The 12,505-nt window shown below is 33.8% G+C and overlaps 1 protein-coding gene across 5 annotated transcripts in view; it reads right to left on the bottom strand.

Annotated features, from left to right (window-relative positions):
• Positions 1 to 1,355: 1,355 nt before the first annotated feature.
• Positions 1,356 to 12,505, bottom strand: part of LOC123746006 (sorting nexin-5) — a 55,342-nt gene continuing 44,192 nt past the window's right edge. For all 5 annotated transcript variants that reach the window (XM_045727127.2, XM_069314194.1, XM_045727126.2 and 2 more), the window contains exons 9-10: positions 9,183 to 9,248; positions 1,356 to 7,802 (exon numbers count right to left, since the gene is read on the bottom strand). In XM_045727127.2, the coding sequence (XP_045583083.1) occupies positions 7,662 to 7,802; positions 9,183 to 9,248 (207 nt within the window). In that variant the 3' untranslated portion in view covers positions 1,356 to 7,661. The remainder of the gene's footprint in view (positions 7,803 to 9,182; positions 9,249 to 12,505) is intronic.

The raw sequence follows: 12,505 nt of genomic DNA, 5'->3' as shown, positions 1-12,505 counted from the left end.
TGAAAATAGTTGACTAAAATAATCAGCTTAAATATTATGGATTTACTAAAAGTGAAAACTACTGGCATAAGGCAATCTTGAAGAATAAAACAAAAGAATTAAGGGTGATAAAAACTGAAATGATGGAACAGTGGTACAGTAGTCACATCACTAAATAGTTATTCATAAGTAATTATCAAAGGATGCCAAGCCTGGAATACTGATTAGCAGATTGTATGGTAATGGTACTGTATTCCCTTAGTTGTGCTTGTGGGGGTTGAGCTCTGCTCTTTCGGCCAGCCTCTCAACTGTCAATCAATTGACCGTTACTAATCACCCCCCCCCCCCCACCCTCCCATACACACGCCCAGGAAGTAGCTAACTACCAGATACTTATTTACTGCTAGGTAACAGGGGCATCAGGGTGGAAAGGAACTACCCATCTGTTTCTGCCAGCGCCGGGAATCGAACCCGGACCACAGGACTACGGATCTGTAGCGCTGACTACTCAGCCACAGGCCCTTGTACAAACAGTACCCTGTAGTTCCATTCACTTGGACTGTATGGTCTCAAAATTTATAGTTATAGTACAGTACTACAATTATTATACTGTACTATTATTTATAGTACTCTGTAGTGTTTGTACAGAGTAAAAATAAATATCTAGATATCAAAGATGCCAATGAGATAAAAAAGATGAGCAATAGTTAAATGTATCAATCACCAAAGATTTTATCGAGTGAGAAATCTACACGAGTGAGAAACTCTGAAAAGAAGGTTTTCAGTATGATCAGAATTCAAGTCATTCTAGATGTGCTACTGTAAGAAAGACACGAGTTCTGACATTAAAGCAAGGTCTTTGTGCCAACGAGTCAATCAGTGTGGCAAATATGTAACCTCGGTCAGAGCAGTTTCAGCATCTGTTTTGGTGGTAAGAGGACCATCACATTTAATAGTAAGCAATTGGTTATACACAATACTTAATCTGCAATAATTTGAAATGGTTAAGTTATAAATGATAGGTTAGAAATCCGAGCAAGGAATCAGTTTCTAGATGGCACAGGCACAAGCAGTGTCCATGAGGTAATTAAAGACAACACCAATATGAGTGTGAATCCACATGTTGTTGTTGTTGTTATAGATTCAGTTACTTGGAACAAGTTCCAAGTAGCACGGGCTATAGTGAGCCCGTATTGGACTTACCTGGCACAGGAGCGGTGCACCGCGTGAATCCACAAAAATTTGTTCGTTTTATACCAATTAAAGATGAGGATGGGCATCTGTAGTTTTAAAGCTTCTATACAAAATGTTGGAAGTAACAACATGGATAAACATGTTGATTAGTAAAATTATCAACTTTATAACAAAACACAATGTATAGTTATTTAAATTTATTACAAATCAGAAGCATTATTAACACTTTGATACAAACATACAATACTTCCATCTTCAGTGAATCAAAATTGCCAAAATTACTGTACAAGAATTACTGTTTTCTTATGCAATATTTTCAGATGACATTAGCTGCTCTGCTAGCCACTTGTTACAGTTTAACAAATTAGAAACTTTAAAAATGTGGTCCAGAAAAAAATTACTGACAAATGGACTAATTAAATTGCATTTCAAAATATACAAAATTAACCACAGCAACAGTAATACAGCTATATACATCCACTTTTTCCATGTAGGCTATTGTAATATACTGTAATTCTCAGTTTCTGGAAACAATTCTATAATCGTTCCAACAATTATTACTGTAAATTCTGCTGCCCAATATACAAGGGTCACATGCTGTGCTGCTTCCATAAATATAACCCACAAATAAATATGGTGTTAAATACCTTTAATTTTTTTTTACTTTGAAAACTTGGGAAATTACATAGCTTTTGATGACTACTCCACATTCACTTATAAACAAATCTAAATGAAAATTATGTACCTATTTATTTTTGGTTTCAGAGTAATTTAGAGCTATTTGGTTGAAAAATAAACTTCATAGTCATACTTTCTTTTTGTATCTCAATCTAACACTGCTTAAACCAGTAGGTTATTACCCTAGATTCTGTATTAGCAAAACTAGCTCCAGCAACACAACGAGCCATATGGATCACATGACTGAACCTGGATTAGTTAAAGAATCTGCCGTCTCAACTACAAGTACTGTAGTACTGTACAGGCACTCCACTTTAAACACAGTGTTGAATAAACAAAACATATAGCAGCAAGTAAAATTATACCACAAATTCATTATCCTTTTAATTTAATTTTATATGCTACCTACCAATTGCAGTCATTACATGCCTAGATTGTGTGCTTTGAAACTAAGATATAGGTTTCTGACTGATGAACTATAGTAGCAGCCATTAGCACTGAGGCAATGTGGAAGCTCAATGGAAAAAAAACAATGAATTAGAGCAATTCATATATAAAGTACAAGTATCAGATCATTAATGAAAAATCACAATGGCTCAGTAAAAAGAGATGCAATAAATTCATTTAACTGTACAGAGAATATATAGTTAAATAATAGGAACTTAATTTGTACATGAATGGCATATTTGGAATGGTTAATTGCTTGAGCTATAAGCCAATACAAATGATACCTAAATATTATACAGTATATCCTGTATTATTACCATAGCTTGTATAAAATTAATTATAGTATGTAAAATTAATTATAGTATGGAAAAACTAGCTAATATATATGACATTAGATAGGCATAAATGCTGGCACTTTTTATGCCTAAACAAACAGATTTTACCAAATTCACAAAATATGCACCCTAACTACAATACAAAAAGCTTTTAAATAAAAAATAAATATTCAAGAAGCAAAGATCTATTTTATTCCTTCTCAACAAGGATCTCATAAGGCAAGTGTCTTCAAAGGCAAGTAATTAATCTTCACTTACATGAGGTAAATATAAATGGCTAATCTAATGGAATGCAAGCAAAGGGAGGATGAGGCGATCAGTCACAATAACGTGGCTAAAGTATGTTGACCAGACCACACACTAGAAGGTGAAGGGATGACGACGTTTCGGTCCGGTCCTGGACCATTCTCAAGGCAAATCGACTTGAGAATGGTCCAGGACGGACCGAAACGTCGTCGTCCCTTCACCTTCTAGTGTGTGGTCTGGTCAACAAAGGGAGGATGAGCCAGCAACTAGTTTACTGTGCTGCTGGAGTTCCACAAAAAAATGCACACACATGGGGCTGTATTCTATTTTTTTTTTAATGTGCTCCAATGATTAAAATTCCAAACCAAAAATCTGTTTGTAATAAAATTGACAACGTTTCAGTTTGTCCGGGATCATTATCAGGTCATGCAATGGTCTAGAATGGGACGAAGCAGTGTCAAATCTTTTACTTACAGATTTGTGGGATAGGTGTTTAATTTTCAATCATGTTATTGCAACTTATTGTCTACATATTCCAATGATCTTATGGTGGAGGTAAATTTGCAGAGTAAAAAAAAAAACTTTTCTGAGTGACAATATTTAGAACTGATAAGCAGTGGTTAGAATTCTAAGATTCTTGAACACTGGTTGAACTCTTCATACTCAAAATGTTCCTCCACAGAGAATTGCCAGTATATATATTTACAGCCCCTGTAAATTTACAGCACAACTTTTCAATCTGGTAAACACTACAGCATTCCTAAAAGAACCTGTAGCCTATATCAATTCCAGAAAGTTGAACACAGAAGTAGCCACCAGTCATTCTCAGTTGGTAGAATATGATCTAAACACACATACCACTTACCTGGGAATGTATGCTATGCATTTTGTATTTATATCTAACTGTACCAAAGAAGATAAAAATGTAAGCCAATAGAACTAAACAAAAAAAAAATCTGTTTAAATATCACCTCAGCAAATATTTGGAATTTAAATACTGAATTTGTATGTAGTCAAGATTCAATACACAGTGTGCATCTTTATAGTAACTAATTATTTACTTATTAGAATATAGCTATTTTTTACAAAACAAAATTAATCATCTTCAATCCAGGAAATGGATGACATTATAGATGAAAATAATTATTTCTCATGACAGTTTCACTAATATAATGTATTAGCCTCAAAAAAAAAATAATAACACCTCATCCAGTAATTTATATATCTACCAGCAAGACAAAACCAAACTGCGGCTAAATATTTAGTTTCCCAAATGGTATTGATGGCACAAGGAGCACAAATTAATAAAGTAATGCTCAAAATTAAGTGAAGAATGCTCTTTTGTAACTTATAACTATTGAATTTAAACTTAAAATAAAATACAATAGTGGTGAGCTGCTTGTTATTGCCCCCAGAGGAAACTGCCTGGAGACAATGATCATCCCTGGATAAATGATGCTATGTTACATGTACTGTACTATTTGATTACCCGGTGATGCTGACAGCCTCACTGTACAACTGGCTCTACTACCGCTTACAATATATGCTGTAAACAACTCGACCGACAAACACAAGGAACTTGCATGACGGCTCTACACTCGCACCATCCATGTATACTATTATGCATAACGATCACACACATCATATCAAAGTTAATTGCAGTACCTATTTTATTAGACCTGCATATATTCTTATGGGCTACCTTAATTTGGAGTAGGGAGATGAATTACTCTATACAATAAATTTAGACTTCTAGACTTTATACTTTATCTTGGCATCGATAAATATCTATTATTCCAATAATTTTGAAGTGAAATTATTTTAATATACAATACTGAGCTTTTTTTTATACAATGATGCCAGTATGTGAGGGGTTCCACAATATACTGTATTGTTATTTTAGAGTATTTAATTTCAAAGGTTATGTAATCCTGACAATATTAACAACAGACAATTATAAACATACTCCTTGAAAAATTCAAGCCCCTATGAGCAAAGTTGTTTACCTGTAAGACAGCACTCTTGTACAACCGATGTGAAACTATACGACATGAATTTTTTTTTTAAACATTTCTCATTGAAGCAATTATAAAACTAATGAGCTTTCAACAAATTACATGTTCTTCCTTTTTAAATGCCCTCCAAGAGATTTATAAACTTGATATGTCAGTTATATAATAATTATTGCAAAATGTATTACATAAAATTATGCAAACTTTTTCTATTAAATATTTAAAACAACTTTTTACTTGGGAGCTTAAAGATAAACTAATAATTATGTATAATAAATTATGAACATTATTTGTATTTTCTTTAAACAATCATTTCAACAAATACCCTAATCAAGCTCACATGATCAGTTTCAGTACCATTTGCAAGAAATACAACTTAATGATTTCATTGTTTTGCATTGGAAAAAAAAAATGCAAGCAGCAACTTGAAAGTTCAGCTAGAACAAACTCCAGAATGAATAAACAATCATAAGCAACTGTAAGACAAAGAAAAAAAATCAACAGAACATAAACAATTTGCCCAGCACGTGCTACAATGACTAGTTTGTGACCGATTATCACACACACCAATGACTTGACTTTGGTTTATTTTTGGCACTTTAGTTTCATAAATGTCATTTTATATGACAGACATTCCTGACTAGTTTTCATGTTGTAAGTTTGCACTCTTGAGCTGATTTAGTATATCCCACAAAACGATCAAAAAAATAAAAGACAAAATATGAAAATCGTCAGATCTTGTGTAACACAATATCCTATACTGTATAGTTTAAAACTAACTTTTCTGCATCATCATGTACCTTGCAGACAAAATTTTTTTTACAAAACTATCTTCCTTGTTTAAGTCATCTAATGCCCTTGAAATACAATAGAAGATGCAGACTAGAGATGTTTTTAATTTTCACACACACATTAATCAGCATTTTAAGTTAAATCATATTTTTAAAATATCTTTGGTATGGGTACTTGTCCACTGATGTGATGAAAAACTACAATGGAATGTGACGATCGTGAAATAATAGTTATGAATGCCTAAGTTTTATATGCCTTAAACAACAAATCAAAATATTGAATGGACAAATTTTTAAAAAGACTTACTTGATTTATGCAAAAATTTGAAATGGCAGTATTGATTTGCTAAAAAGTTTTGTACAATTCCTAAATTTAAAGGATAGGTCTGGAAATTTTTTGAAGGACAGACTATTCTCTTGCTTTTAAAACCATAAAGTTGTGACATGGCTTGGATTATAAAATTTGAAGTAGCTTGAAATTTTTGATTCGGTTAAAGAAATTTTGATATTCATGTCTAGTAAATACAGTATTAAGAAATAGCATTGGTAATATCATTAATATGTTTTTTTAACCCTATAATGACTGTCAATTTCTGTGTAAACTATGATATTAAGTTAATTTATAAGAAATACATTAACAGTAATTGGTCCATATATATTATCTCAGTGTAGTTATTTTAAATGCACAACTAATAAATATTTTTAAAGTAATAAAACCAGTCACCCTTTGTAAGTCAAATTCTATAATATATAATTTTCATAGCAAAAAGTATTAAACAAAGCAAGCTTGAAAGGTGCTGTACCAAAAGAAAAATCAAGTTGTTAAAATGGAGCACTGATAACAAGCGTCTAAGGAAAATGGTTATCATTATCAGTATCAATTTGTATGTTAGTAATGACAAATTTCAGAATTTATTGAACATTTCCTGAGATCAACATATTAACCTACCTAAACACCTAAAATACTGTTCATAAAGGAAAATGTCATTCACAGATGTAGTGTAAATAGTACAGTAGTTGTAATGCACGTTGTTACAAACGGAAGATTACATAATACTGTAGTCAGAATTTAGCACAGTAGCAAAAGAAAAAAAAACATACCTGTACACTAATAATCATACTGTAATAAGACATTTAAACGGGAGCTATTTATGTAAATCCTGCCAATAGCCAACTAATTATTTAATTAAAATGGCAAATCGTTATTTAAATAAGATGAGCAAATGAAGAGTTTCCTAGTTCTGTACACTCTTCTTTTTTTCTTTTTTTAATTTCAAAGACATGACACATTTTATACAAACATTCCTAATTGTACATTATATACCACACAAAATGCTAGTGTTTCTAGTCTCAAGCAGAGTAGGGTTCCATTCTGTCTCAGTATTGGATCTCTCTCAATCCCTCCCTTCATAAAAGTTGTTGGACGGTTGCTGCTCCTTGCAAGTGCAGGAAGAAGGAAGAAAGAAAAAAAGGAAAAAAAGAAAACGAAAACAAAAGAAAAAAGAAAGAAAGAAAGAGAAAGAAAGACAGACAAAGAAAGAGGAAAAAAAGAGAGAGTACTGTACTGTACAAAAAATCTATTCTCGTATAACCACCATTATCTGCACCAATGTGACCGGGTGCATTACTTTGACTACAGGGTGAATTTGAGGGCAGTGAAAGTAATAGATCCTGACATAAAAAAAAGGTGTAGGTGCAATTTTAAGAAAAACAAAGAGTACAGGCAAATAAGAGAAAAGAAGCTTAAACAGCAATCCCATTTACTGTGTATGTACTTTAGGCTTCCAATTATTCAAAGTGAAACTAAGCAGAGTGTGGAAAACCAAGCCGAATAATTTCTCTGGAATGATGACAATATGATAAAAGGAAACCTGCAGTTATTATTTTGCAAGGAACATCTGCTTGTTTCTCAGACAAGATGATGGCAAACATGAGATGAGCTAATAATGATCTGGACAGAAGTTAGGTTTCTTTATAACCTATAAGTTGATGGCTTTGATTTGGTTGAGTGCCTGGGACAATATGCTGAGAGTGGTTCTAGCGGATGTTAGTTGATAGGCAGCATAGCGTTCCACACTCTCTTGCATCTCTGTCACACGCTGCCGCTGAAAGTGCTTTATCTGAAAATTTGTGAATTTTTCATGTTTCCCAATTAAACCCAAGAAGAGAATTTCTTGTATATATAAATAAAAAGAGTCATCTAGTCTCAATATTCGCTAAAGCTATTCTTTATGCCATGAAACAACTTTTCAGTACATAAAGAAAAAAACCACAACACTCATCAACACATTAAATGCAAAACTTCACTAAATGTTTATAGCCAATAAACTTTCCTTTAACACTTGACAAAACTTACTGCATAATAATACATGGGAATGGTAACATCTTCCCAAAAAGTATTCTCAGACTTGACAGAAATAACTAGTTTCCTCACACTTTACTTGGTGTAGTTTGTTATGGGTAACTGAGCTGAAAGCCATAGTTGACCATCATACAGGCAAAACTATTCACAATACATGCTCAGCTATACACACCTAAAGAAAATCTCCTGTGGTCTACTTAGAAAATGAGTCAATTATAGTCTTGTTTAACTTAATCTTAATCTGTTTAATGTAAGCTTAATCCATTCAGTCATTTTCAAAACCTCAACATGCAGCCATCGTCACTTATTGATTGCCTGGGCCATTGCAGTTAGCACCATTTGATTATTATTATTATTATTATTATTATTATTATTATTATTGCTGCACCAATGACATAATATGGTAATGCTAATTATATGGATGTAATAAGAGTTAACCAAAATCCATGACAAAATTCGGCAAGCGTCTTGTAATTGTTATGTTATATGAGGTAATCATGTACAGTACTAGTGGCCTGCAGTTACTGCCAAATCACAATTTTGTCTTTCCTGCCAGTGTTTAAAGCCATGCCTGAATGATAATTACAGACAAAATTACAGCAAAAGAGTGGAGTTTAAAAATACTTCTCTCGTGTCATTATAAGATAAAAAAATTTGTTACGTAACCCCTAAACAGTTCCGTCACTCTAAACAATAGTGTGACATCCTCCTGTTACTTGTGAAAGATTTAATGTGCCTTGTAACAGTCAAGACTTGCTAACTATTGTGTGTGGATGGCATTTGACACTAGGGACTTCTGGCAATCATTTGCCATATTGGACAAAAAATCCTGAAAGCTTTAGTTACCTTCTTGGGAATTATGAACAAAGTTTGCACTTTCCATTTACTGACGCCCATGATTGGAACCACTGTCCCCATGCAAAATTTCAATGACTTATGGATCAAGGAGATATTTGTGATGAGAAATCTATTACAAACACTTTACTTGAAAATTAATTATCAGAATACTGTATGACATTTTCAACATTTCTTCACCTCACTATGCCAAACTAAAAATTTTTTTTTTTGGATGCACAGGTTAGGGGTTAATTAAAAGTGCGAGAATATCGAGAGCATATTTTGAGAATACAGTACTTACTTCATGTCGGGCAATGTCGCTACATTCCTCAAATGCTGCTTCTGCCTCTTTCTTTGCCTTTTCAGCCTGTAATGAAAAACAGAGACTATTAAATAACATTTCAGGATGTTGTAAACAATTATCCCTCAAGCAAATTACCCATAAAGAAGTACCCTGTACTGTATACCATGACATGATTGGACTGCTCTGTGGAACATTTACTTCAATAACCCCAAAAAGTTAATCCTTGAGTCCTATTCTTATACAGCTTATTGCACACTTGCATTTCAACAAAGAGGTTCAAATAATACAGCCCATCCTCCTGTTTAGATATTAGTTACAGTAATGACGTGGACTATCATACATATACTGATGTAATGGACAATTAGAAAGTAGAATTTAGTACTATTGAATTTGGACAAACCAGAAAAGGTTTTGTATTTATGTTGCTAATAGAACCTAACATAATCCAATCATCCTAGGCCTAATACATGCTATCAGAGGCCTAATATAGCACATATATGTCCTTTACTAGACCTAGGAATATTTAAAGTTGGTTTTTAGCTTTATTTTTTCCATTAATATTAAATACTGTATTATTATTTATTAATTTTTATTTTATAAATAAACTTTTTTATATAAATTTCCAAAGTAAATAGTAAATTCTACTTTGTAATTGTCCATTATATCCATATAAAGTACTGTATATAACACCATCCAGTTACAAAAATGACTGAACAGGGGGATGGGTTGAAATAATTACACACACATTAAAAGTTAATTACCGGTAAAGCTATTTTAGTGTGAGAACTAAGTACAGTACTGTACCGGTAAGTCACTGTTGCCCCCCCAATAGAGATGATTGTTATCACATGGAGCCATACAATATTCAATCCGACTTTTAAGTCTAGCTAAGAAGAATCTGTTTATATACAGTAAACAATTTGATGCAGAGAATGATAAAAATATAATTTATTAGACTTTTCAAAGGTGTTGTAACTAACTGCTAAACAGTTTGCTTGTTTGCAGAGGACTGCATATCCCTTACTTGATTTTGGATTCTAAAGCCAGAGCTTCTCTGTGAAATCCAGATCATTATGTACAGTAATTTTCTGCAGATCATATATTTTGTCTATATTTTTACATTTATGGTTTTGTGGGTTTAGGTCTGTGGAAAGTGCTTTAAATGATCAGGAAAATATATATCTTTGTTTATTACAATGAGTTCCCAAGACTTTAACCTCATGAACTCTTAAGGTTAAGGCATCTTTGGTATGGATAAATCTGAGCCTGGTTCATTTAGTCAGTTTTACCGTAAAAAGAAAAAAAAGACTTATGGGACTGGATCTTCAGAAATACTGGCGAATAAGAGCAAAATGGGGTCCGTCTAATTACCACAAGCTACACAAGCTTCAGAAAGCTTCCTGGCAATACGTTAGTAATGAATAAATATGATAGGTTAGGCTAACCTAACCTATCCTAAACTATCCTAACCTAACCTAACTTAACCAAACCAAACCTAACCTAACCTAACCTAACCTAACCGACGCTTGGATCGTCGACTTGATTTGGCGTCACCAGCTTTTTATTTTCGCCTAATTTCTTTATAAAAAGATACTTTTTCAGATTAAAATTATGTTTTTTCGTGTTGTACATTCAGCACCAACATTATAATGAGTAAATATATCATATTTATTCATTACTAACGTATTGCCAGGAAGCTTTCTGAAGCTTGTGGTAATTAGACGGACTGGCAAAATGGGTCCGTCTAATTACCCAAAGCTACCCAAAGCTTCTTGGCAGAATAAATATGATATATTTACTCATTATAATGTTGGTGTTGAATGTAGACCATGGAAAAACATATTTTTAATTTGAAAAAGTATCATTTCACAACGAAATTAGACGAAAATAAACTGCTGGTGACGTCAAAGCAAGTCGACGGTCCAAGCGACAAGTCGACGGTCCAAGCGACAATGTTGTGGAGACCCTTTCATATGGGTCTGCTCATGTTTTTAATGGCAACATGAGCAGCAGTTAGTGCCCATTAAAAAATCCCTCGAGTGCAGTATATTTAAAACAAAATTCTATGGTTTATATACATTTTGAGTTTAAATGAAAATAAAACAACATTTAGTGATAGTAATAACATACAGGCACATTTCTGGAAATCCGCATTTCCTGCAAATCCAGATTGTATAGTTTCAGACCCAATCCGGATTTTGGAGGTGCACCTTGAAAATAAGTAAAGTTTTCTTTGACTTGTTCTTCAAGCTCATCATGAGGCGTTTAGAAATCTTGTGATAATTAATAGTAATTCATTGTGTCGAAGGACAGACAGTCGGAGTGTATTTATAGACGTTATTGAAATTGAAATAAGTTTATTGAGGTAAAATACACACAAAGGGATGAGGTAACTCAAGCTATTCTCACCCCGTTCAGTAATACACGTTACATACACGTTACGATTATATCGAGGTCAGCCCCACCCCCCCCAGGACAAATTATTGACCCTGCCTAGAACGCAACCCCCCCCCCCCCCTCCATCAAGCTCACTAACTCCTGGGCACCTACTTGCTGCTAGGTGAGCAGGCGCATTGGGCGATAGGAAATGCTCCCATCCATTTGTCCCACTTGGGATTCAAACCCAGAATTCTCAATCGAGTCGATAACGAACCAGACTACAACCGGGACCCAAAAGATGCAGTGCAGTCAGAAGACTGTACTTTATACCATAGCTCAGTAGCCTCCTCAGACTCTCAATCATGATAGCAGTGGGACGTCAGCGTTGGAAAACAAAAGTGACTTGGGGCAACAAGGAACTTGTGGACTAATGCGTCACCATGCACCAGTACACCTCTTTGTCAGTCTTCGTTGTTACTCTTGCATGACGTCACGGTTTTCACATTAGATCATGTGTGATCGAGAGCTGCTACAGATGTCTATAGGGCAGATGAGTGTGGGTACACGCATGAACAGCTGGGTTAATATTGTCAAGTCTGAACTCGAAGATTATTCAACTGAGAGATCAATATTTGTTACCAACAATGATACTTACTTTTCAGTTTGTTATTTGTGAAATTTGTGGTCGAGAATTCAGTTATATTAATTACTTTAGATTTTGTTTTATGCATCTTCGACATTTAAAGGGGACAGACTAATGATTATAAAATATGCTTAGAAGTATTTATTCATAGCCATTTCTCGTTCAATTAACTTTAGCATACTGTACTTTAGTTTGTGTGCACAGTGGATTACTGTAACACGCTCACTCGTTGTGTTACAGTTATGAACATGGTTAGATTAAGGACCTGCCCGAAACGCTGCGCGTACTAGTGGCTTTA

This window comes from Procambarus clarkii, chromosome 78 (genome assembly GCF_040958095.1).
Source record: "Procambarus clarkii isolate CNS0578487 chromosome 78, FALCON_Pclarkii_2.0, whole genome shotgun sequence".
Classification (NCBI taxonomy): domain Eukaryota; kingdom Metazoa; phylum Arthropoda; class Malacostraca; order Decapoda; family Cambaridae; genus Procambarus; species Procambarus clarkii.
This window is presented reverse-complemented; position numbering and strand designations above follow the sequence as displayed.